The sequence below is a fragment of the Periplaneta americana genome, chromosome 6 (assembly GCF_040183065.1).
Source record: "Periplaneta americana isolate PAMFEO1 chromosome 6, P.americana_PAMFEO1_priV1, whole genome shotgun sequence".
Taxonomy (NCBI): domain Eukaryota; kingdom Metazoa; phylum Arthropoda; class Insecta; order Blattodea; family Blattidae; genus Periplaneta; species Periplaneta americana.
Genome location: NC_091122.1, coordinates 11,010,006 through 11,036,298, shown reverse-complemented (window position 1 = coordinate 11,036,298; position 26,293 = coordinate 11,010,006). Strand labels below are relative to the sequence as shown.

General features: G+C 34.6%; 2 protein-coding genes across 12 annotated transcripts in view; both read left to right on the top strand.

The window, feature by feature from the left end:
• Positions 1-10,797, top strand: part of LOC138700988 (partitioning defective 3 homolog) — a 467,315-nt gene extending 456,518 nt beyond the window's left edge. For 10 of the 11 annotated variants that reach the window (XM_069827453.1, XM_069827458.1, XM_069827457.1 and 7 more), the window contains 2 exons: positions 1,702-1,994; positions 5,984-10,797. In XM_069827453.1, coding sequence (XP_069683554.1) covers positions 1,702-1,994; positions 5,984-6,327 — 637 coding nt within the window. In that variant the 3' untranslated portion in view covers positions 6,328-10,797. The remainder of the gene's footprint in view (positions 1-1,701; positions 1,995-5,983) is intronic. The other variant, XM_069827450.1, reaches the window with a different exon arrangement.
• A 7,360-nt stretch (positions 10,798-18,157) lies between these two features.
• LOC138700987 (serine/threonine-protein kinase 17A-like) overlaps positions 18,158-26,293 on the top strand; it is a 379,686-nt gene continuing 371,550 nt past the window's right edge. Inside the window, exon 1 of the mRNA XM_069827447.1 lies at positions 18,158-18,698. Within this exon, the coding sequence (XP_069683548.1) occupies positions 18,553-18,698 (146 nt within the window). The 5' untranslated portion in view covers positions 18,158-18,552. The remainder of the gene's footprint in view (positions 18,699-26,293) is intronic.

Genomic DNA, 26,293 nt, shown 5'->3' with positions numbered 1-26,293 from the left:
TCCATGTATTGGATGGTTTCTGGACTTCTATTTATATTAGGACGTTTTGCCTTGTTTCATTGTGTTCTACTCGCCCCTGCAGTTTGTACTTATAATTATGAAACACTCTGTATATATGACAAAGCAATATTGAATAAGTATACATAAATTATGTATAGTTGAGCTAGCATGAGAGAAAGGTATTCTGACTTTTTTTTTTATATAGATTAATGCATTGAAATAATATGTGTGGTAGGCCTACAATTTTTGGAGAATACCCCAACTTTTATGTAAATATAATTAATTAACAAACAGCTTAGTGTTTCTTATTAGATAATATAGAGATGAAATTGTAAGAGAATAGACATATGCGTTCATAAAGATAGGGTAAGGAATCTCATAACAGTTCCGTTCAGCGAGTTTTAGAATCATAACTTTACTAGGGTTCATTTAATATTTAATAATTAATATTGGAGGAGAAAAATTCGCTCCAGCACTGGGGATCGAACCCGGGTCCTTGGTTCTACGTACCAAGCGCTCTAATCATTGAGCTATGCTGAAGTTCAATCCAAAGCACCAGATCGAATTCCCCTCTATATATCAGGTTAAATTGATGTATATTATTTTAATGTACCGAAGTACATATGATATTTCCATGCAGATATTCTGCGTCATCATACGATGAAAGAGTAATGGAATGGAGAAAAAAAAATATGATATGCGTAAATCACTTCGTGATTTAAGACGGCACTTATTCCGTCGGATCCCGGCCAACTAGTCACTCATAACGAGTGCACCTCAGCACATGTGTGGACTTCGGTCCTACGTTCATAGACATCTATGATGTAGTGCAGAGGGCGGCCACTAGAGGGAACCCAAGAGTTGGAACTTAATCTGAGACGATTCTGTCCGACGCCGGGATGGTATCCAGTGTGGCTTAGTGGATAAAGCATCAGCACGTAGAGCTGAAAACCCGGGTTCAAATCCCGGCGCCGGAGAGAATTTTTCTCCTTTCCATTACTCTTTCATCGTATGGTAACGCAGAATATCTGCATGGAAATATCATATGTACTTCGGTACATTAAAATAATATATATGATATGCGTAAATCACTTCGTGATTTAAGACGGCACTTATTCCGTCAGATCCCGGCCAACTAGTCACTCATAACGAGTGCACCTCAGCACATGTGTGGAATTCAGTCCTATGTTCATAGACATCTATGACGTAGTGCAGAGGGCGGCCACTAGAGGGAACCCAAGAGTTGGAACTTAATTTGAGACGATTCTATCCGATGCCGGGATAGTACCCGGTGTGGCTTAGTGGATAAAGCATCAGCACGTAGAGCTGAAAACCCGGGTTCAAATCCCGGCGCCGGAGAGAATTTTTCTCCGTTCCATTACGCTTTCATCGTATAAATTGATGTAGGTTAACCCAAACTACATTATCTTGAATATGTTACATAGATACTTGCTGAGACACCCTGTATAAGCATACAACTTAGAGGGGGTTTAAAAAGCCCGTACTTTTGCAGTATTTTTGATATTCAGTGTGTGAGAGTTCAGTTTTTATTCAATGTCTATATAAATCTTGAGACACAAATTTTCGATAGGGTTCATTACTTGAAAGGAATAAATCCGACATCACAGGCGATCCTAACCTCACACTTGTTCATATACTGCCGCCATGTTTGCTAATTGAATTGGTTGCTGTGGTATGCAGTCGGAGACAACAGCACTACCACTCACAGCGACGTGACAACCGCGAGCCGCACCAGCGACCAGTGTCCAACTTCTACGAGTACGAGAGCGTGCAGGGAGTGATGCGGGCCACTGAGGCCAGCAGGGCAGGGCCGCACAGGGACGATCCTGTGAGGGCCAGCCAGCACCGCGAAGAGGCCCTGAGGGCCAGTCAGCACCAGCGCTGCACCACCGTCACCGTCGACAACAACTCCAACTCACTGCCACGGCGGACGCAGGGGCAGGACAACCGAGTGTCGAACAGTAAGAACAACAGTGAGTGCTGAATCTCTTGAGCTGTGTGACGAACAAGAAGTCTGTAAATAGTGTGTTCATTGCAGAACTTTACATCTTGATTAATTTTACATGTGCAGGGGCCACAATTTTGAGGAAAATTACTTTTATTTTTTGCTAATTCAATTTTCTGTTGCATCACTTCATCCCCACCCACTTTTGAATGTACAGGGTGATCCGTTTAGGGTGGAAGTGCATTATATAGCGAAATTTATAAACTTGTACTTGCTATTTGGGAAAAGGAAATTGTACCAGAACAATGGAAGGAGTCCATAATTGTACCTATTTTTAAAAAGGGGGACAAAATCAACTGTGGTAACTTTCGAGGAATATCACTTTTGTTGACGTCGTACAAAATGTTGTCCAATATTCTTTTGAGAAGATTAACTCCATACGTAGATGAAATTATTGGGGATCATCAGTGTGGTTTTAGGCGTAATAGATCGACTATTGATCAGATTTTTTGTATTCGACAGATAATGGAGAAAAAATGGGAGTATAAGGGTACAGTACATCAGTTATTCATAGATTTCAAAAAGGCATATGACTCGGTTAAGAGGGAAGTATTATATGATATTCTTATTGAATTTGGTATTCCCAAGAAACTAGTTCGATTAATTAAAATGTGTCTCAGTGAAATATACAGCAGAGTCCGTATAGGTCAGTTTCTATCTGATGCTTTTCCAATTCACTGCGGGCTAAAGCAGGGAGATGCACTATCACCTTTACTCTTTAACTTCGCTCTAGAATATGCCATTAGGAAAGTTCAGGATAACAGGCAGGGTTTGGAATTGAACAGGTTACATCAGCTTCTTGTCTATGCGGATGACGTGAATATGTTAGGAGAAAATACACAAACGATTAGGGAAAACACGGGAAGTTTACTTGAAGCAAGTAAAGCGATCGCTTTGGAAGTAAATACCGAAAAGACGAAGTATATGATTATGTCTCGTGACCAGAATATTGTACGAAATGGAAATATAAAAATTGGAGATTTATCCTTCGAAGAGGTGGAAAAATTCAAATATCTTGGAGCAACAGTAACAAATATAAACGACACTCAGGAGGAAATTAAACGCAGAATAAATATGGGAATGCGTGTTATTATTCGGTTGAGAAGCTCTTATCATCCAGTCTGCTGTCCAAAAATCTGAAAGTTAGAATTTATAAAACAGTTATATTACCGGTTCTTCTGTATGGTTGTGAAACTTGGACTCTCACTCTGAGAGAGGAACATAGGTTAAGGGTGTTTGAGAATAAGGTGCTTAGGAAAATATTTGGGGCTAAGCGGGATTAAGTTACAGGAGAATGGAGAAAGTTGCACAACACAGAACTGCACGCATTGTATTCTTCACCTGACATAATTAGGAACTTAAAATCCAGACGTTTGAGATGGGCAGGGCATGTAGCACGTTTGGGCGAATCCAGAAATGCATATAGAGTGTTAGTTGGGAGACCGGCGGGAAAAAGACCTTTAGCGAGGCCGAGACATAGATGGGAGGATAATATTAAAATGGATTTGAGGGAGGTGGGGTATGATGATAGAGACTGGATTAATCTTGCACAGGATAGGGACCGATGGCGGGCTTATGTGAGGGCGGCAGTGAAGATTCGGGTTCCTTAAAAGCCATTTGTAAGTAAGTAAGTAAATAAAACATTTACTAATGAACTTTATTTGTTGAAATGTTCGATACCACAACATTATGGAATCGTATTTAGATACATTATGCACACCATACTCACGTTGAAATTCCCTTTGAACTCTTTTAACACTCTCAAATTTAGCATACCAAAGAACACATTGTGCCCGCTGTTGATTTGTAGTAGCCATTTTAATCAACTACGATTTTCATTTATCCTATCAGATTATGTATTGCTGATTGTCATATATGGAAACTGCCATCTTTTAATCATAATATAACCAGCAAGAAATTTTTCCTATTATCATAATAGCTTTATAATACCAAGACCTCTTCAAGTGATATCTCTATCCAATGCTTTTGCTTCAGTAAAGTCTCATTTTACAAACCTATGGATCAACAATTGGCTCTCTTCTGACAAAGGAAAAATTTCACAGTCCGTACAAAAGAAACCAAATGACCTGGAAATGTACAAAAACTTGCCCAGACATGTTCAAACATTTTTAACAAGAGCCAGAACAGGTCACTCAATTGTACCTACACCGATTTCACATTTCTGATAATCCTACTTGTCTGTCGTGTAATAATCATGATGAAGATCTAGAACACATTCTTCTATACTGTCCATCCATAAACCACAAAAGAAGTAAATTAAAATCATCAGTACAGTTGCAGAAGACACAACCCTGCAGTATATATTGACTACACTCCAACTCTGGCTACTAGCAACAGGCATCTATATTGAACACCGATCAAAATACCCCTCATTTCTCGTGAAAAACAATAACTGAATAGACTGCAGTGGACTATAGTGGACTTTATGTTGTCAGCAAACAGCTAGATACATTACGAAGATTGATTGATTGAAAATAGCTTTATATTAATAAACTAGCCGTACCTGTGCGCTCCGCTGCACCTGTTAGAAATAAATATAAAGTAATTACATAATTAAAATAGGACATTTGATCCAGGGAACATTCGTGTTTGATAGAAGGATAAATCGTTTAATATGTTACTTAATTTAAATTGCATCCAAATTAAAATGCGATCATTTTGGTCCAGAGACACTCATTTGGTGCAATGACAATTCCTTTAACATGTTTCTAATTTTTATTACATGCAACCATAGTTTAATGAACATTGACATTTAGATTTAATGTGTATACATTATTTTACTTGTTATAGGTTTTCATTGAATTGTGGTAATAACTTAATTTTAACCCTTGTTTTCTACGTATTCAGTAAATGGCGTTTGGCCCACTATGGTTCTGAACCCTTCAAATAACTTAAATTATATTATATAATATTACATTACATATATATTATATTATATTATATTATATTATATTATATTATATTATATTATATTATATTATATTATATTATATTATATTATATTATATTATATCAGAAGTTACTGTAATAACATTATAGCATTATGTCCATCTAGAGAAACTACACTTTCCAATGGTGAAATAATAATAATTAATTATGCAAATCCGTTAATTTAGCTTCCGATATTACTTCATACAAACACAGAAACATTCTCTGTAGGCTATCTTTCATAGCTTTCGATTGTTGCTGTCCAAGGCTCCTTATAGACGAAGTCATTTGTTTTTTATTTCATTATACGGCCGTAGATGGCAGTTATTTTAATTTTAAAACTCATTTATCTCGTTAAATATCAGTCCTATCAAAATTTTTCAAGGAATAAAACTTATCGCAAATTATTTTTAAAGAAACGTTTGTTATGTAACATTTTTCAAAAAAATCAATAATAAGCGAGATATTTCTATTTATTTAATTCAGGCCCCCTTATAACCCCCCTTTTAAATAATGTATTTTGAATGCCATATAGCCTAAAATCTAAGTTACAACGAACTTAATTTATATCGAAATCCGTTCAGCCATTATCGCGTGAAAAGGTAACAAACAGACAGACAGACAGACATACAAACAAATATTTCAAAAAAGCGATTTTCGGTTGCAGGGTGGTTAATTATATATGTTAGGACCAATTATTTTTGTAAAATCGAAAATTACCAGAAAAATTTCGGCTACAGATTTATTATTAGTATAGATTAATATTATCCATACCCAAACGGATCAGACTGTGTATCAGAATTATTGTCATAGCTAGAAACTGAATTTTCATTTTCATTTTTAGTCATTGTGTGTGAGGAAAAAAATGATTTTTGTCTCTGGAAAACAGGGAAATGTCAGGAAATTTGAAAATTTGACTTGGATAGGCGCCATGTTATGTATTTATACAGTGTGTTCATTTCATAACTTCCCATCTTGAATAATTGAAAGTCTTTATTTTTGCTGTAGATGGAGTGAACAGCTACCAGCAGCATCAGCGGCAATTCCAGTCTTCCACGAACGCCAAGTACGGGCCCACCGGCAACACGCACGTTGTGAATGTGAACGGCAGCAATCACCACATCAGAACTTCCCACATGCACGACAACCGCAACGGTAGCAACGGCAGTGTGCAGCAGCAGAACAACTCGGGGGCTCTGCCCCTCGTCCACAACGTGAGCCACACGCATGGCAGCCGGGGCGTGGGCTCCAAAGTGAACAACATCACTGGCCGGACTCAGGGCCCGTTTGTGACGCACGTTACTATTGGGCAACAGACGACGCATGCTCAGCCCTCGGGGTCCAAAGTCTAGCTTGTGGTGACAGTGTTGGACCAATGCATCGAAGTACCTGTAAGATATGTTCATAGTGGCCATAGGATTCGTATAAAATGAATAAATGTGTTTATTCTGATGGACAAAATTAATGCCTTTCTTCTTGCATAAAAATAATTTTTATTGCATACTCACTGTAGCTGTTCTTAATATGAATGTAACATGTCTGCTGAATGGCGAAATGAGTGCTGGCTGAATAATGATATATTCACTTATTTATAGTCCCACATCGCCTAATTATTTTTGTTATTTTTTTTGTATTCACATTACAAAATTTAGCTATGTATTATGTAACGAAATGTAATTGTAACAAATTAATTTTGTGCGAGATCGTCCGTATTTGCTTGGTTTCCGCACAAAACCAATCCGCGGAAAGTCTAAAATTCCACATTCAGTATTCCTAACCTGACACACATAACAATTTCCCTCTTCTTACCGCTTAAGTGACATATTGATTTTACTGCTTTAGGCTTTTAACATATTATTTTTAGAGACGTTTAACATAGTAATAATTATAAATTGGAAACTTACCACTGCAATTTCACCTAAATTGCAATGTTAATTATTGTTTTTAAGTATTTGCAAAAATTAAGTAAACCCTACAACTCCACTAAAGTTACTGCATTCGTGATGCAAGTAACATTGAGGAAGCCGTGAAAAAATCAACAAGATTCCAGATGCCGATGTTATTACTGCAATATGTTATATAAATAATATTGTTAAAATATTAAAATGAAAAATAAATCATTACATAACCTTACCGTTTGTTTTAAGTTCGCATTTATAGACTGGGGGGGGAAAAAAAGACAGACGTATGTCACGGCCTGCTGGAGTATAGTAAACACAGAAAACATTTTAAAGCAACAATGTTGAAGATAGATATTTTTGTTTTGCAAATTTGCCGTCATTGAACAGAAAGCAAGATGGTGATTTCATTGCAACTAATTAGAAATTCCTCTTTCAGGTATGTACTAAACGATCTTCGCACAAAATAATGTACGATACACAAGCGGTATGTTTTCTTTCAATTCTCGGAAATTAAAAAAGCTCAACTACGTTTCGCTTTTTCAAACTTTTCCTCGAACATGAAAACTTCAACATACCGCTCTTGTAACGCATATTACTATTGTTGTCTCTCAGTTGTGGTAACACTGTATATCTCTGTATTCATTATACAGTGTGTCCACAGAAACATTCCGGGGTTATAAACTGCTATAGCATCGCTGTCAGTTGCCGGATTTATACGAAACTGGTATCATTAGAAAGAGGAACTCAAAAATTTTTGCACATGTGGGCTGAAATAATGAATTAGGTAGGAACATCGTGCCATATTAAAATACACAATGTGCAACAATTGACCCAGTGTTGTAATATAGCAGACATTTAAATTTCGAATCATCACAGCATTCTGTCTTTCCTCCTCGCCTTTTCTTTTTACATACTGTATTTGCCAGCATATAAGAGACAATGGCATATAGGATACACTTTTTTTTTGTGCACATTTTTGAGGGGAAAATGTCTATCACCAAATATTATAATGAATTAGAGAATTTTAAATTTAAAGTAATACAAGGTCTAGTTCATTCAATATCTTCTAATCTTTTTCGTCAAAACTCAGAAATTCATCTCCAGAGCTAAATGAAGAGTTTCTTTAAACCTCTTCTAAATCAGAGTCTGGTTCCTCATAGAACAAATTGTCTTCTGTACCATCCAGTGCATAACTAATGCCACACTTAAATTATTTAATCACTGTCTCAATTTTCACAGCATCCCATGAAGAGTTGATTCATTCCTGAACTCAATGTCTGCATTTTTTCAGATGTACAGTAAAATCTCTCGTATCCGGCACCCAAATAACCGGCAATACCAAAACAACGACACTTTTGGCTAGGTCAAAAAAAAAAGTTATTCATGCAAAAGAGAAGAGTCTGACAAAGATGTGAATGGTTTTCATAGATTGCATATTGTGTTTACTCTTTACACTGTTCATGCATGAAAACATAGACAAAAAAATCCATTATGTCCCTGGAGTAGAGGGTAGCATCAGAAAGTTGTCACTTGGACCTTGCAAACAATGTGCAGAAATGATATCTTTAAATTTACCACTTGAACTCGCCCGTTTTGAAGGGACGTTGGACGAGTCTAAATACGAAAGTGTGAAATTTTCTGTTCCTACAGCGCGTAAAAATTTCGTTCGAGTGATGGATAGTATCATGGGTATTACTGTTAAACATTGCTGTTGCACAATGGATTCCGCGAAACGCAAGTAAAATGTTCTTATGCTAAAATCATCGAGCGCTACTTTATAGTCTTTGTAGTTGCGATGCTGGCTACACTGCTCTTCACATCACATGACTCACACGACCGCCATTTAAAATTGTCATAAGGTTACGAAAACTTTTAGTATTTTTACACTATTATGTATTACTATGAACTGATGAATGTACATTACCGTATTCAGTACTAAAAATGAACATTGTACGTATTTCAAATCTTTATTTTTAATTATCTATATTTATTTATAAATGTAGTTTACTAACTTACTACCACAGAAATCAAATAAGTCATAAATCTAATCGACATGAATATCGTACTCAAAGACAAAAGCCTACTTTCCCATTAATTGGCCTAAATGTCATACAAGTGCAACTCTTAAACATGGTGCTAGTTTCGACCCAAAACTTAATAATAAAATTACAAACCATTTTCCAAATTTGAAATATTTTAAAATTGAAGCTTTTAAAAAAGAAATTTATAAAATTATTCATGATATATAATAACAAATGTGTGTATTTTTTTACTTTCTATTTCTGTCGACTATATTCATGTTTTTATTGAATATCACTGGCTTCTGTCTGATTGTCAATTTATATTAAATGTATTTTTTCTCTCTTTTTCTCTTGCTTTTTTTTATGTTCCTTATTGGTTTGAATTAAATGAATTAAGTTACTTACTGTATTTAGTAAACTGTCCTTGTAAATTTTATGTTAGATTACTGGCTAAGACCACACCGTACATGAGCCTGGCTCTTACGGTAGTGGCTGGGACGTAGATGGGATGATAATATTAAAATGGATTTTTGAGGGAGGTGGGATATGATGATAGAGAGTGGATTAATCTTGTACAAGATAGGGACCGATGGCGAGCTTATGTGAGGGCGGCAATGAACCATCGGGTATCTTAAAAGCCATTTGTAAGGAAGTAAGTAATTTTAATTTGTACTTGCTAGCTAGCTAGTTAAATAAAATAATTATGTATATGAAAATTACTAAATTTCAACATGAAAAAAAATGTTTGTGCAGTAGGCCTACAGTGTGTCTTTACATAACCTATAAACGTATTTTCCAATTATCCGGCAAAATTGGTTATCTGACACTGGCTTTGTTCCACAGTTGCCGGATACGAGGAATTCTAGTGTATTTTCAAAATAATACAAAAAAAAGTGTGTCTTGTAGGCCAGCAAAATATGGTAACCTCAAATTCTAAAGAATGTTTATTGGCAGCCATGTTCTCAAGGGACAGACATTAACAAAATGGTGGCGATACGAAATTGAAAGAACTTTCGATTTATTCTAACCAATTTTTACTTCACTGTTACTGTTTGTTGATTAATTTTGTCCATCAAATTTGTATGAGTGATCGCCATTCATGGGTGAGTTCAGTGTGCCAGTGAAAATGCTTTATTTAATGGCGACAATCAGTTGAAGTGACATTAAGGACTTCCAGATACATCACAGTTTCTGTGTCAATGCAAATATGAGAAGTTATCAAATCTTAAGATTGTTTTATATGATTTTTTTTTTTAAGAGTTTAAGTATGGTAATGTTTTGGGACCTTCTTGCAGTCAATTTTAAAGCAAGAATTTGTGAGAAGAAAGTGTTAAAATGTGCCTTTCAAACTGTTATATGATACTGTGTAAATAACAGTATGGAAAAAACGTTTATATAGTCAGCTTTGTTAGCAAGACGATCTGTTTTGTTTGAAGTTTATGCCAAAAGTAAAATATCGTAAGTGCAATTTATATGCAGTACTTAAAGACAATAATAAGTTGATCCCATTCCTTCTCTCTTTATTGTTTTAGATTATTTTAGTGATATTGCCATAAATTTAGTTGGAGTGTTTGTGCGTGCAGTCCTGAGTGTGATGTCTTTGTATGAATTGAGTCACAATTTCAAACAGTTATTGTATCATAGTCCTTTTTTTATAATATAATATATTATACATATACAAATGTCTTGAAATGTGCAGAATAGTATGGATTGATTGTATGTAATTGTTAAACTTGTACAATAATGAAGTTTTAGTTTTATACATCGAGAACAGATTTTTAATGTGTATTTTTTAGAATCTTAAGTTGAATTTTTATTGTCAGCTTGTTAAGTGATATTTTCACTTTATACTTTGCAGATTCTTCCAAAATAGAGTCTAACCTCTGCCTTCCTACAGGAATGATTAAACATTTCTTTTAACTTCCTTTCCCACTCATCTTCCATTATCCGTTGTGAAATTGCAGTTCTCGCATATTTCACTTTTCTTATTATTAGAGCCTGGATGTTAGGCAAAATGCCTTTTCTAAACTGACAAGCAAATATTCTGATGGGAGCAGATAAAAAAGTTATTTTTTTTTTCTTCCACCATGTTAATAATGTCAAAAGAAGTGCTTGTATAAATTTTGGCCACTCGACCGCAATTATTAGGGCCGTAAAAAAATAAGTTCGCCAGCGGCCGCTAACAGAAAGAAAAAACACAATTTCATTGGACAAATTCATTGGAACGGACACAGCAATTGTTGAGCTATTTTTCAACATATTTTCCATTGGAATTGAGAGAGGTGCAGACGCAGTCAAACGCTGGTTCCGATCTGAGGCGGCTGACTTCTACGACACAAAAATTGATCCCATGGTATGACAAATGTCTCAGTTCCAATGGGGGATATGTTGACAAATACCGCAACAATTGCTGTATCTGTTCCAGTAAATATTTCCATGCAATTGTGCTTTTTTCTGTAAACGGCCCCAGGGAAAATCACTTCCTGGACGCCTCGTAATTGCGGTCGAGTGGCGAAAATTTGTATAAGCACTTCTTTTGACATTATTAACATGGTGGAAGAAAAAAATTTAGCTTTTTTATCTGCCCCCATCAGAACGTTTGCTTGTGAGTGTATGTATGAAAGACCTATTAGAGATAAACACGTTTCCGCACATTTGGGGACTATAGGCCCAATTTTTATTTTGCCTTTTTTTTTTGCCTATTTTAGCTCCCGTTGCCTATTTTAAGGTTAAATGCCTTTTTTTTTAGCCTTTGTACGTCGTTATTGTAAGTTTTCTATACTTTTAATGCATTTAAAATAAACCACACATAAATTATATCAAAAAACAAAAAAGAACGGTTGTACAAATTAAAAATATATATTCACCTCACACAAATATTTGCTGAGAATCTTATTCTCCAGCAATACATATGTTTCCAAGAAGTCGTAAACTTTTCTCCCCTATCGATTCCATCTTTTATGTCACTTAAGGGGAGAGGATGGTATTTTTTGGTGAAAAATGAGTAAATTTTCAAAAAAAAAAATTCTTTAAAATACTCTGTGATATGTGTGGAATGCAAAGCATAACATTTTGTGGGTATTTGTGCCATTATCAGATGTTGAGTCGCCATTTTTAAACTTCCTGCGTTGTGGATTTTTAAATCACTCGCCCACTTTTATTGTTGTTTCCGGTAAATTAAATTTTCAAAAAAAAATTTTTTTTTTTTCTTTAAAATACCCTTTGATATGTGTGGAATGCATTTCATAATATTTTGTTGGTATTTGTGCCCTTATCGGATGTTGAGACGTCATTTTTAAACTTCCTGCGCTATGGATTTTTAAATCACACGCCTCCTTTTATCGGTCTCCAGTAACTTAATTTTTTTTTGCTACATTGCCAGACAAAAATGGATATAATTTCTGAACTATTAAAGATACATGCATGAAATTTAGAACACATTCTTTAGACTATTAGGAAACTTTTCTCTGTAACAGAATTTTGTTAATTGATTTCATTTTAAAAATACGTCAGTTTGTTTGCAAGAAAGGAAATCAGAAAATTGTTATTAAATTTTAATTGTTTATTTTACAAACGTAGGGACTAATATCAAAATTCTGTTACAGACAGTTTGTAGAACATGCTTTTCCAAATACATTGCAAAAAACTGTTTGAATCTATCTTTAAAAACAGTTTAGATATATCGGTTTTAGTACAATCCTGCATTGGGTATATTTTTTTTCAAATTTGGGCAACCAAATAATTTTTTTTTTTTCAAAATATTTTTATTTGGTTGAGTTGCCACAACTATGAGCTCTCTACATACAAAAAATTAATATTTTACACCAAATAGGAAAACAGTTTTAAAAAATACCATCCTCTTCCCTTAAGGGGAGAGGATAGTAATTTTTAAAACTTTTTTCTTATTTTGTGTAAAATTTTAATTTTTTTGTTTGTAGAGAGCTCATGGCTATAGCAACTCAACAAAATATAAATATTTTGAATAAATTATTTGGGAGGCAGATTTGAAAAAAAAAATGTACCCAATGCAGGATTTTACTAAACTCGATATATCTAAGCCATTTTTAAAGATAAATTCAAACACTATGTTACAATTTATTTGTAAAAGCACGCTTTACAAACTGTATGTAACAGAAATTTGATATTAGTTCCTACATTTGTAAAATAAACAATTAAAATTTAATAACATTTTTTTTGTTTTCTTTCTTGCAAACAGAGAGACTTATTTTTTAAATGAAATCAATTAGGGAAATTCCGTTACAGAGAAAAGTTTCCTAATAGTCTAGAGAATGTGTATTATAAATTTCATTCATACATCTTTAATAGTTCAAAAATTATATCGATTTTTGTCTGGCTATGTAGCGAAAAAAGTAAAGTTCCAGAAACAGCAATCAAAGGGGGTGTAATTTAATAATCCAGAGCGCAGGAACTTGAAAAATGGCGTCTCAACATCCAATAAGGGCACAGATACCCACACAATGTTATACAATGTATTCCACACACATCACAGAGTATTTTAAAGAAAAATTTGGTTTTGAAAAAAAAATGAAGTTCCGGAAACAACAAACAAAAGGGCGGTGTGATTTAAAAATCCAGAGCGCAGGAAGTTTAAAAATGGCGTCTCAACAACTGATAAGGGCACAAATAACCACAAAATATTATACAATGTATTCTACACATATCACAGAGTATTTTAAGGAAAAAAATTGTTTTTTGAAAATTTACTCATTTTTCACCAAAAAATACCATCCTCTTCCCTTAACAAAGATGTTTGAATGGTATAACCCTCAGTGCTGAGGTCACTTCGGGGTTTACCAGCGAATGTAAGGGGATGAGGGAAGTATTGAAAGCAAGTCTCCAGGTCCCGTTACTGTTGTCGCTTGCACGCACAAGTCACGCGTACTTTGAAGTCTCTAATCCCTTCTCACACCCCTCTTTCTGAGACAATACACAGTCGGTTTTTCCCGATCTCTGAAAGAAAGTAGAGACAGTCTGTCAGAAAATAAGTTGTTTTAAGTTTGCTCCAGTCATTTCAGTAGAAGTAGAAAGATCTTTTCCCACCATGAAAAACGTTCTCTCTGACAGGCGGCTCACTATGACAGTTGACAACTTAAAAAGCATCTTGTTGTGACATGTAACCAAGGAAAGTGAGTACCGTATGGGATAGTTTAATAAGTATTTGTCTATTTTTTTTGTCTGTTTCCATGAATAATAAATGCCTATTTAACTTCCTATTTTTACTATTTTTTGTGTCCTATATGCTTGACTATTTTAACCAAAATAAATGCCTAAACATCCGGGCTCTACTTGTTATAGAAAATGTTGTGAACGAACAAAGAAAGTTTACGAAAATTTTGCAGGAATTCGAGTTTTCAGCAACACTCGTACAGAAAAAGTGGTTTGAAACTTCTATGCTGATAGCAATTTCTCTTAAATTATTTTTGTCCGCTTTTGTTCATATTCAGGATTTACAAGTCAAATATCTGGGAACGAGACGCATATCAGAAAAATAATTTTCAGATAAAAGTGGCAAGGAATTCATCAGATTTCTATAAGTTCGTCAAACGTTTACGCTGTCCGTGATTGTTATTGTGAGCATGGGTGGGATTGTAAAAATGTTTGGGATTTGAAGTATAAAATTAGATATTTCATTTCTGTCTTCATACTCCTCGCATTTAAATTTAACATGCGGAGCCTTCTCGTTAACTACTTCATAATCGCTTCCTCATTCCATGAGATATAATAGATATACAATAGTTTTTTTTTTTTTTTTTTTTAGATTACAAAGACGGTTCTTTTAGACGGGCAGACATTATTGCTATCAACGGACGCTTAAAACGGACTCTTGTTCTTGACCCTACTATCCGTTTCGAAAGAAACCTAAATCAGGCCACCGAAGTTGATATTGAGAAGAAGTCCATATATGAACCTTGTCTGCCGTATCTTTCTCAAAAGTACAACGTCCCTCTTAAACAATGGTCCGTCATTGGTTTGCTGTTTGGCAGTAGAGGTTCAATCACAAAATTCACGTGGAATTATCTTAAGGAACTTCACATTCCTTTTGGTTATGTAATGTCTATTCTTATAAATATTATCAAGGATTCTCTTCAAATATTACATCATCATCTCTGTTTCAATTAATCAACTTATATTTGCCTTCAACATTTAGCTTTCTTTTTTCTTTAATGTATCACATCACATTATATTGTACATGTTTATTGTATTCAGGACCCTTGTGGTCACTCAAAATTCTTTGAGCTGATGTCTATAATTTAAAAATTTATTATATTACAATAACAAATATTTTACAATACTATTGTAATACTCGTATATGAATATTCTTCAAAATTCGAAATTTATTACTAATCTCGTAGTAAAATAGCCTACATATTACAAATTATTGTATAAATACAATGTAACTGGGTCACACCCGAAAAAGCAAGATGCTTGAGGTCGGGTGTGACCAAGAATGAAAACTGGATACAAAAAAAAATTAATAATAAATGAAATAATAGGCTAATAATAATAATAATAATAATAATAATAATAATAATAATTTGTCCCGTAGGAGTTGTTTTACATGCCAATAAATCTACTGACATGAGCCTGTCACATTTAAGCACACTTAAATGCCATTGATCTGGGCCAGGATCGAAGATCGAAACCACAACCTCAAGCATGGAAGGCCAGCAATATATCCACTACGCTACCCAGGCCGACTGAAAGTTGGAATTTTAGGATTGAAAGATTGTAAGAATGAGAAGGGGTGGCCCGGAGGTATTTCTCTATTGTGTTGTTCACTGATAGGAAGGAGGTGTTATCTGTCTTGGAATGTAAACGATACAGGATGTTAAGAAAAACAGTAAACAATTACGAAAAATGATGGAAAAATAAAAAAATAGGCATTTTTAGGCACTATAAAACCCATTTATTTGTAGCTATACTTCCATGAAAAATGTAAATATTAAATCTCAAGCCTGTATGTATCAAGAAAAGAAAATAGGTTTTTGCCTACATTCCGCTCTCTAATCATAAATAAATGAATGACATCCCAAAGTGATTATTGTATGTAACATAGTCTTTTAAATACTCAGCAGATTCTCTCTCCCTATTTGTGCGACAAAGAGTTTCCTTAGAGACTTTGGACATACTCCTTGAGGCATGGAAGTTGCTTCTTCAGAATTATCCAAAAGATCAGATGGTTCCAATGTTGATCCTTGAGTGGAGTGAGTTGGAGGCTCAGTGTTATTTGGCGGTGAGGTTTTCAACACATATATCCAGAGAATTGCCTGTGGGAGCTAAGTGATTGCTAGAACCAGTAACTTTCTTCCTATCAAACTGTTTGACAATAGCTTAGTTAGGATTTACTTCTATCATTTCCACTTCTTCAACTAAAGAATCATAATATTTCCTCTGATGTAAATGTTTCTTCATTAGCAGGCTATAATATCTTGTAGAGAACTTCTATTAGAGGAGTGACAAGGGTGGTGAAACACGTCTATGAGGGGTTTCATTGGAGCATGTTCCCATTGTCTTATGGACATACTATGTTTTGATTTTAAAGAAAGAGTTATTGTTCTCAAAATAATCTCATTATAACGGTCAATCTGTCTACTTTCTTGCGGATTATTTCTGGAAATGTGGCTGGTAACGATTCCATTAAAATTCTTTAATTTCCTGTGACAAAAAATTCGTTATCTTTTATACAACAGCATTATAAAACAATCAATAAAAAATAATATATCAATTTTGTAATGATGGATAGTTTGATATCATGGTCTATGAAAGAAAGGTGTTGCTAATACAACAATGATGTATTAAAAATGTTGTTGTTTTCTAATGCCAGGCATTTGACAATAAAGTCATTTGACCTCTTGCACTCCAATATTTTTCAAAGATATTATCATGGCCAGCCACTGAAGCACAGATTTTGAGGTGTTCCGAATCCATTTCTTGGTTTGAGTTGCACAATGGGCAGTTAGGGGACTGATATATTCCAATTCTATGCAGGTGTTTGGCCAAACAATCATGGCCTGTTGCCAATCTAAATGCAGCTACAGATGATTTTCGTGGTAAATCAGGAATTAACTGTGGATTTTGATGCAGAGAGTTCCATTTTTTCCCTTGGGATTGTGTTATCAAATTTTGTTTGTTGAAGTCTTAAGTATGTAGATTTAATAAATCTTTTCACAGAGTAAAACGTAGATTTAGTAACAGGTCTGTAAATAGCAGTGCTGCCCTTCTTTGCTAAAGCATCCGCATTCTCGTTTCCCAGGATTCCACAATGGGATGGTATCCATTGGAATACAATTCTTTTATTGAGTGATATTAATTCAGAGAGCATTTTAGTTATTTCTGCTGTTTGAGATGAAGGTGTGTGTTTAGAGACGATTGATAGAATAGCTGCTTTGGAGTCTGACCATATAACTGCATTCTTAAATTTATTGATGTGGCACTGAAGATTCCTGAGACTTTCACTTATTGCAATGATTTCTCCATCAAAACTTGTTGTTCCATACCCAAGAGATCTATAAAGTGAGAAGAGACAGCACGTAACACCTGCACCGGCACCTTGTTCTCTGGAGATCAAGGATCTGTCGGTGTATAAATGAATCCAGTTTTGTGGAGGGTACCTAATATTAATTGTCTCTAAAGACAATTGTTTCATTATTTCAGTGTTTACTTCTGATTTCAGTGATTCTTCTGTTAAATTTAGATTATATTCTATATTGAATAGAGTTAAAGGGTTTGGTTTAATTTGTAAGTTTTCTTTTAAATTCGGGATGTTGATTTTCTGTTTTAATTAATATTAAATATAATATGTATTAAATATTATCGCATGACAAAATTTTTCATAATATTAACTTCATAGCACAAGTTATGTTGTCATAATAGAAGTCATGACGATTTAGTGGTCATATCAATGTTGTCATGGTAATATTTTACGCTACAATAATGTCGCATGATATGCAAGATTTTCACCAACGAGAGACTGTTTATATTGTTGGAGTAGAAAAATAAATTTTATTTTACGTTATACATTCGAACATACCGCCGTTTATGACGTCAGTAATGTAATATGCAATAGAAATCCGGTAATCGGTAGAGACATCTGTAGGAGAATTAAATTGCCCGGTGCTGCTCTCTTGTATAATAACTTTCCCGCAGTTTGTGAATAAATTTAATTTTCTTATGTTGGTTGCGTGCGATTGCAGCGCTTGCAGTGGCAAATTTCTTTATTCTTGCTCTGTCAGTGACATCACGAAGTGCGAAGAGGGCGGTTGTGATGAACAGTTGTAGTAATAAAATTGTATTGTTTTCATGTGTTCTGCTTCGAAGTTTAATGGAATTCGTAAATCTTTTTTGAAGTTTTTCAGCGCATATTTAATACGTGTTATTGAACTTGTGAACAGCGATGAAGAGTGTACATAAGTGATTAATAACCTTTAATTGATTTGAAGTTCTTTCGGCGTGTAACGGAAATTTCGTGTTTGTTGTGTTGATTAGAGCGTCATGTTTTGCCGGATAAATGCTTTACTCATAGCATTCACGGACAAGCACAAGTAAATTTAGTTAAGTTACAGTGCATTATTAAAACTTTACACATATTTGAACGTTTTCGTGGGCATATGTCATTTCGAATTTGGCGCTGAAAATGTCTATGCCAAATTTTGTTGATGGTGTTTGTTTGAACTCTGGCCACGACGGGCTTTTGAGTATTGCTGAAGATCGTCTTGCGAAACTCATCAAAAAGGAGCCTATTACGAACGTGTATCATGTGGAGCATACGCCTTTTGCCAGGTAAAAACTTGTCACGCCCCTTTTTAAATGGTTTGTGCACGCTAATTATTTTGTCATTGGTGATGCTATAGTCGTTCCAGCCCTCTGCCCACCTGCGAATTTGAATACAAATTAGCGCCGGATTGTGTTTCATTTAAAACTTTCGTTTGTAAGGAAGTCAAGTAGGGTTATTCACAGGGTCTGAAAGTGGTGTAGGATTGATATACGCAGATAGGCCCTTAAAGTTTTGCGAAGTTTGTAAATTGTTTTTATTGGTGACAAGTTCTTATGCTAGATTTTAATGAACCATATTATCGTTGTTTGATTTAAATAGCTTTGAATTAGAATTATATAGTCATTTTGACGTGATTTATACCTGAATTATAGCAATTAAAAGTTTTTCATTGTATGGCAGTGTGAGATTAACGCTAGTTCTGGGTCTGTTTTTATTCACAACTTAAAGACGTGCTATTTGTGTTGTTACATGAGGACATAGCAGGAGAGAGAACCATTTCCTTGGAGGGGGGCAAAGCAAAACCATAGGATTCCCATATAACGGGGTTATGGGAGACATCATTTACCTCCTTCCTCCGTTATAGCTTGACCGTGGTACAGTATATCGGAATATGATTATAAGGGGAGGCAGAGGTGAAATTTCCGAACAAAACTGAAGAAAAAATGAAAATTTGGTTTTTTCCATTTTTATTATCTTTATTTTGATATCCCGATGTTAGTTTTTGATTTTGTGCCCTTAAAAGTATGAAATTAAAACCAAGATAACTGTATTACTATATTATTCCCATAATAAACTAATACTTATCATTATTTATATACCTTCTCTGAACAGGTATAAATAAAAAGAAATATTGAAAATTTCTTACAATATGGTGCATGGAGCATTTTATATCAAACGATATAAAGTTTTATAAAATTATTAATATTTACAGAACTATTGTACTGAGAAAGTTGAAACTTGATATGTCCATTACTAATAACATACTTGGCATCCATGATCAATTTCAAACAAATCGGATAAATTTTGTGGATTTTGAAATATTCACCCCTGCCTCCCCTTAATAAAGGTATTTTCGGGGGGCATGTTTCTTACAGTGTTACATCCATATCCGCGATGTTTCGAATCGAGTTGTATAGGGCTTGAACTGTAGGTCTTCTACAAATTATAATAGGGCATAACTTAAAACTATCTCTTTCTTTTTCTCTCTCGTATAGAAACACATGCATATATCAATGAAACTACGTAAGAGTGTTAACAGAAACTTTTTTATATGAAGCTTACCTTCCTGAAGATATCATATGAAATGTAAATTCTAATTAGTTTATTTAATCCCATCTTTAAGTTTACTCATTATACTGGGATCACTTTTCTTTTTTCTGCATTGTTGTGCAGTATGTTATTCATATTTCTCCAAGTGGCGGCCTGAACACTTGCAGATTTCTAAAACATGAGTACAGGCTGTTATAAAAGAAACATTACAGTGCTTCCATTCCTCAAATGAGGTATAGGAATTCTTATACATTCAGAAATTTAAAATAAATATTATAGTCCAGACACAGGATCTGAAGACATTAATTCATCAATTTATACAGAAACTTAATCATAAACAAAAGCAAAAAAGATCTTTTGAATTCAATAGAATAATAGAAAAAAAAAGAGGTCAGACAAGTTTGGGGGGGGCAGTGCCCCCCATAACTCCGCGTATGCATGAGGAAAATCTACAATTAAACATTTTGCTGAAAGAGAATCTAATAAATTAAACCAGATTCAAATAGTGTCCCACAATTTTTATGGAAATTAATTTCAACGTAGCCTAGGCCTATGTAGTTACGTGTTTTTCGTATTTTCTATAGACCTAATCATAAGTTTTATGGGTGTAAATTTTGGGAGATTTTTAATACGTATAAAATCACAGTAATGAATGGGAATTGACTAGAAAGAATGAAGAAATGAGTTAAATAAAATAAAATGAGGCAAAAAGCCCAGAAATTCTTGTAATGTAGGCCTAAAGGGCAGTACCTCCCATAACTCCGCGTATGCATGAGGAAAATCTACAATTAATAATAATAATAATATTGATTTATTTAAACCTGGCAGAGTTAAGGCCATACGGCCTTCTCTAACATTCAACCAGGAGTAAAACTGCGTTACAAAAAACACTACAAATTTACAAAGTACACTACAATTTTACACACAAAACTGAATAAGATAATAAAAATAAAATGTAAACAACAAGTAAGTAGAAATCAGACATAATATATAATATAAAGCATAATAAAATTTGAACAGCAGGTCAAAATAAATAAGACATACAAAGTATACAAAAAAAAAACAAACATTTTGCTGAAAGAGAATCTAATTAATTCAACCAGATTCAAATAGTGTCCCACAATTTTTATGGAAATTAACTTCAACGTAGCCTAGGCATATGTAGTTACGTGTTTTTTGGTATTTTTGATTTGCCTAATCATACGTTTTATGGGTGTAAATTTTGGAAGACTTTTAATACGTATAAAATCACAGTAATGAATGGGAATTGACTAGAAAAAATGAAGGAATGAGTTAAATAAAATAAAATGATGCAAAAAGCGCAGAAATTCTTGGAGACATTTTAATATGTACAAACCCAGCGTCATACATGTGAAATCACTTAGAAAAATTAAATGAGGTAAAAAAAAAAGTTTATGATTTCGTATAGCCTAACTATTAACATTTAGTTTTAGAGATTTATTAATTTCTGGGTAGCTTTTTATACGTATATGAATTCATTTTAATGCATTGAATGTCACTAAGAAAGAGAAACATTTCATTTAAATATTAAATAAATCAATAGTAAATTATTAAATAAATAATTTACTTATAAACGATAAACAATCTACTTCAAGTAATGTAGTTTTAAGAAGGAACTAGCCCTACTCTTCAGTAGTTTTGAATTGTTTTTCTTACTTCCCTTCCACCAAAAGAAAATGCTATAAACGACCCTGGTGAACTTGCATTTTTACAAATTACTTACAGGAAAGTACTTATAATCCTATCTGTTCCTTTATAAATTCTGTTATTTTTTGTAGTCGGAGTGATTTCCCATGTTTTAAAACATTTCTTACCTGATTTTCTTTTTCCGAGTGATTTCCCATCAATGATGGTAATTTTGCATATGTATTAAAATGTATCATAGAATTTACAACCCCAAAACATAACATTATCTTCAATTAAAAAAGTGAAATGCATTAATCATATAATAAACAATGATTTTATATAGTATATTGTATTACGTATTTGAAAGGGCCACAAAAGGAAATTCGGAGGATCGCGATTTTGTAGCCATTTGGTGCAGTACAACACAGAGGTTTACGAAAATAATCTTAACATTTGTGCAAAAGTCTGTGGTGTATAAGATTTTGTTCTGGGAACGTTGCTTTAAGCATACTGCCTTTTAACTCATGTTTTGTAGACGAGAAAAAAAATAAAGTGACTGCCCAATTCAAACTCTTTACTCTGAGGCCTTTCCTAACGTACCAGACATCTTTCCGCTAGACAGAGAGGGACCTAGGTTCGGTGCCCTGTAGGTGTTTTTATATAAGAATTGTAGTGAGCATTGCATGTGTTACTTTCGGGAGCATTCGTGTTTTCTTAACCCTATGTTGTGCCCCATACTATTGAAATTGTTGTCAGTAGATTATTGGTTTATTTTACGACGCTGTATCAACATCTAGGTTATTTAGCGTCTGAATGAAATGAAGGTGATAATGCCGGTGAAATGAGTCCGGGGTCCAGCACCGAAAGTTACCCAGTATTTGCTCGTATTGGGTTGAGGGAAAACTCCGGAAAAAACCTCAACCAGGTAACTTGCCCCGACCGGGATTCGAACCCGGGCCACCTGGTTTCGCGGCCAGACGCGCTGACCGTTGCTCCACAGGTGTGGACAGTAGATTATTAGCCTAGAATGTTTTTAATAGATTTTACTACTGATTGGCGTAAAATAGATTTTCTATTGCATAGCCTACTTGTTAAGGGTGTTTGAGAATAAGGTGCTTAGGAAAATATTTGGGGCTAAGCGGGATGAAGTTACAGGAGAATGGAGAAAGTTACACAACACAGAACTGCACGCATTGTATTCTTCACCTGACATAATTAGGAACATAAAATCCAGACGTTTGAGATGGGCAGGGCATGTAGCACGTATGGACGAATCCAGAAATGCATATAGAGTGTTAGTTGGGAGACCGGAGGGAAAAAGACCTTTAGGGAGGCCGAGACGTAGATGGGAGGATAATATTAAAATGGATTTGAGGGAGGTGGGGTATGATGATAGAGATTGGATTAATTTTGCACAGGATAGGGACCGATGGCGGGCTTATGTGAGGGCGGCTATGAACCTTCGGGTTCCTTAAAAGCCATTTGTAAGTAAGTAGCCTACTTCTTATAACTAGACGTGAAACAAAGATTTAATGAAGACAACGAGTGCAAACACGAACAGCTATGAAGAAAAATTTGCGCTATCTTTGAGTGAACCAAGATAGTATTTTCTTAGAGAAGAGTATTTTCCCTGGACCAAAAATAGGGCTACAACACAAATGGAGTAAAAATTAGTATTTTACCACAGTCTAGTATATACAGTCACGTAGCTCAATACGTGGTAAATATGCATACATTATATAGTTGCTCACCACTAGGATCGCTAATATCGCCTCATTACAGGCAATGCAAAATAGTACCGGCACAGTCTATTGTTTCTAGCACCCTCAAAACTCAAGCTTCGTGACTGTATGTAGTAGACTGTGATTTTACCGTGGTTCAAAATAATAGAAATGGAGTATTTTCTTTAGGTATTATGTGCTAAAGCGGTTTAAGCAGACATACCGTGGCTCATTGAAGATTTTCCACAGCGTGCGAACTAATTGCTAATCAGAATTTTGAATTATACAGGGTGGACCGTAAGCAATGTCATTAATTTCAGGAGGTTATGCTTTGAGATATTTCAAACAAAATAGTTTCATACAATTTTGCTGGTTTTTGCTTCCTTATTAAGATAAAAATTGTTTTATATAAAACATTCATGCCGTGTTTGGTAAAGCTATTGATTTAATTCCCGATATGTGCTTATTCAGTTTAAGAGAGCAGTGCATTACGGTAATAAATGATTGAAAATAAAAGTTTTGACTTTTAAATGTGTAGAAATTTGATCCGAACGAAAGTTACATTTGTTTTAGATTTGTGATGCACATTGTATCGGCGCCAGCGTTTTTAGTTTCGGAGCAGCTTTCGGGTGGGCAGAACATCATCTAACTGGTTAACCCACCTTCTTCGTAACCCACACTGTTGAAAGTGTTGTCCTGCACCGTTACCACGTGCTCTGATGGGACGTACATTGGACTATATACATGGTTTATTTAACGACGCTCGCAACTGCAGAGGTTATATCAGCGTCTCCGGTGTGCCGGAAATTTTGTCCCGCAGAAGTTCTTTTACATGCCAGTAAATCTACTGACATGTGCCTGTCGCATTTAAACACACTTAAATGCCATCGACCTCGGCCGGGATCGAACCCTCAACCTCGAGCATTGAAGGCCAGCGCTATACCAACTACGCTACCGCGGGCGACTGGACTGTCGATATTTTATTTATTTTTATGCTCGACCATGCCGAAATGTAGTAATTATACACCTGGTAGCAGCCCTTTAATGCATGTCATTAAAGTACACCTACTTATTAAAGTTCAGGTGTTTTCAGGCAATGACAACTCAGCTTACAGGTGTTCAGCCAATAACGAGTCAGCTTTGTACCGTTATAAAACCGCAAGTATCGATTATTCTCGGATATGCAATCGAAAGAGAATTAGCGAAAAGTCACGGAGGCTGGAAATCCAATACTGTCGCAGAAGGTTATGTTCTGTTACTATAATAATTAGCGTTAATTGTAAATAATAATCAAATAAATTCAATTTGTCATCTCGGTTTTCAATGTCGAATTCAATAATCAAAGTTATACCTAGTTTAACGGGATTACACAAGGTCAATGACATTATTGTTACTCGGAAAAAATCAATACTTTCGCGTCTGCGCACATCTCACAATTCACGACCTAGAACAACGTCACTTCCGATCTTGTCAGATACAAATAAAATGTATACATCTGAATAATTTCAAGTTCGAAATATGGTCGAGCATAAAAAGTCGTATGAAACTCGCCTATAATGGTAATTAAGAAGCTCGTATGAAAATTATGAAACTCGCTTGCGCTCGTTTCATAAACATCCATACTCGCTTCTTAATTACTATCATTATAGGCTCGTTGTATAATGTACTATTATTTATTTATTTTGCTAATAATTGTAACATAAAATATAATATACTGTAAACAGAAAAACTTTAGCTCGCCCCTGAAAGAGTAGAACTCGTGCTCAGGGGCGGATTCCTGAATTGAAATTAAGAAGTATATAATAAAATTTATCTTATGTCTACTACGCAATAAGAATATATACTTAAATCTAAATTTACAATTTTTCAATTTTTATAAAATCCGTAACTTACTGTATATAACTTCTTAAATTTAATACTAGAACTATTAGAATTGTCAAGATCAGGATAGTTAAATATAAATTTGTTGCTTATTCTTGGGCCTAAATTACTACTATGATTAAAAATACTGTAGCAGGGTTGAGAAGCTTTTGTCATCCAGTCTGTTGTCAAAAAGTCTGAAAGTTAGAATTTATAAAACGGTTATATTACCGGTTGTTCTTTATGGTTGTGAAACTTGGACTCTCACTTTGAGAGAGGAACATAGGTTAAAGGGTGTTTGAGAATAAGGTGCTTAGGAAAATATTTGGGGCTAAGAGGGATGAAGTTACAGGAGAATGGAGAAAGTTACACAACGCAGAACTGCACGCATTGTATTCTTCACCTGACATAATTAGGAACATTAAATCCAGACGTTTGAGATGGGCAGGGCATGTAGCACGTATGGGCGAATCCAGAAATGCATATAGAATGTTAGTTGGGAGACCGGAGGGAAAAAGACCTTTGGGGAGGCCGAGACGTAGATGGGAAGATAATATTAAAATGGATTTGAGGGAGGTGGGATATGATGATAGAGACTGGATTAATCTTGCTCAGGATAGGGACCAATGGCGGGCTTATGTGAGGGCGGCAATGAACCTCCGGGTTCCTTAAAAGCCAGTAAATAAGCAGTGTTGCATTTTGGTTCAAACAATCTTAAAGAATTCATACCTTTTGTTTCATATCTATGAGAATACATTCAAAATTATTTCGATTTTTATGTATGAATTTTATTAATAAAATATAATAAATTTGTCTTATTTTAAGAACATTAAAATCTAAAAACAATTTTTGAGATGGAAAATCAATAGGTTTATGAAGACATATTTTAATTATTTTCTTCTGTAATAAATAAAGTGGATTAAAATTGGATTTTAAAATAAGCTATCCCATCCTATAAACCCATACTTAATTACTAATTGAAATAAAGTTAAGTATATTGTGCGTAATAAATAATATATATATTATTTTAATGTACCGAAGTACATATGATATTTCCATGCAGATATTCTGCGTCATCATACGATGAAAGAGTAATGTAGCGG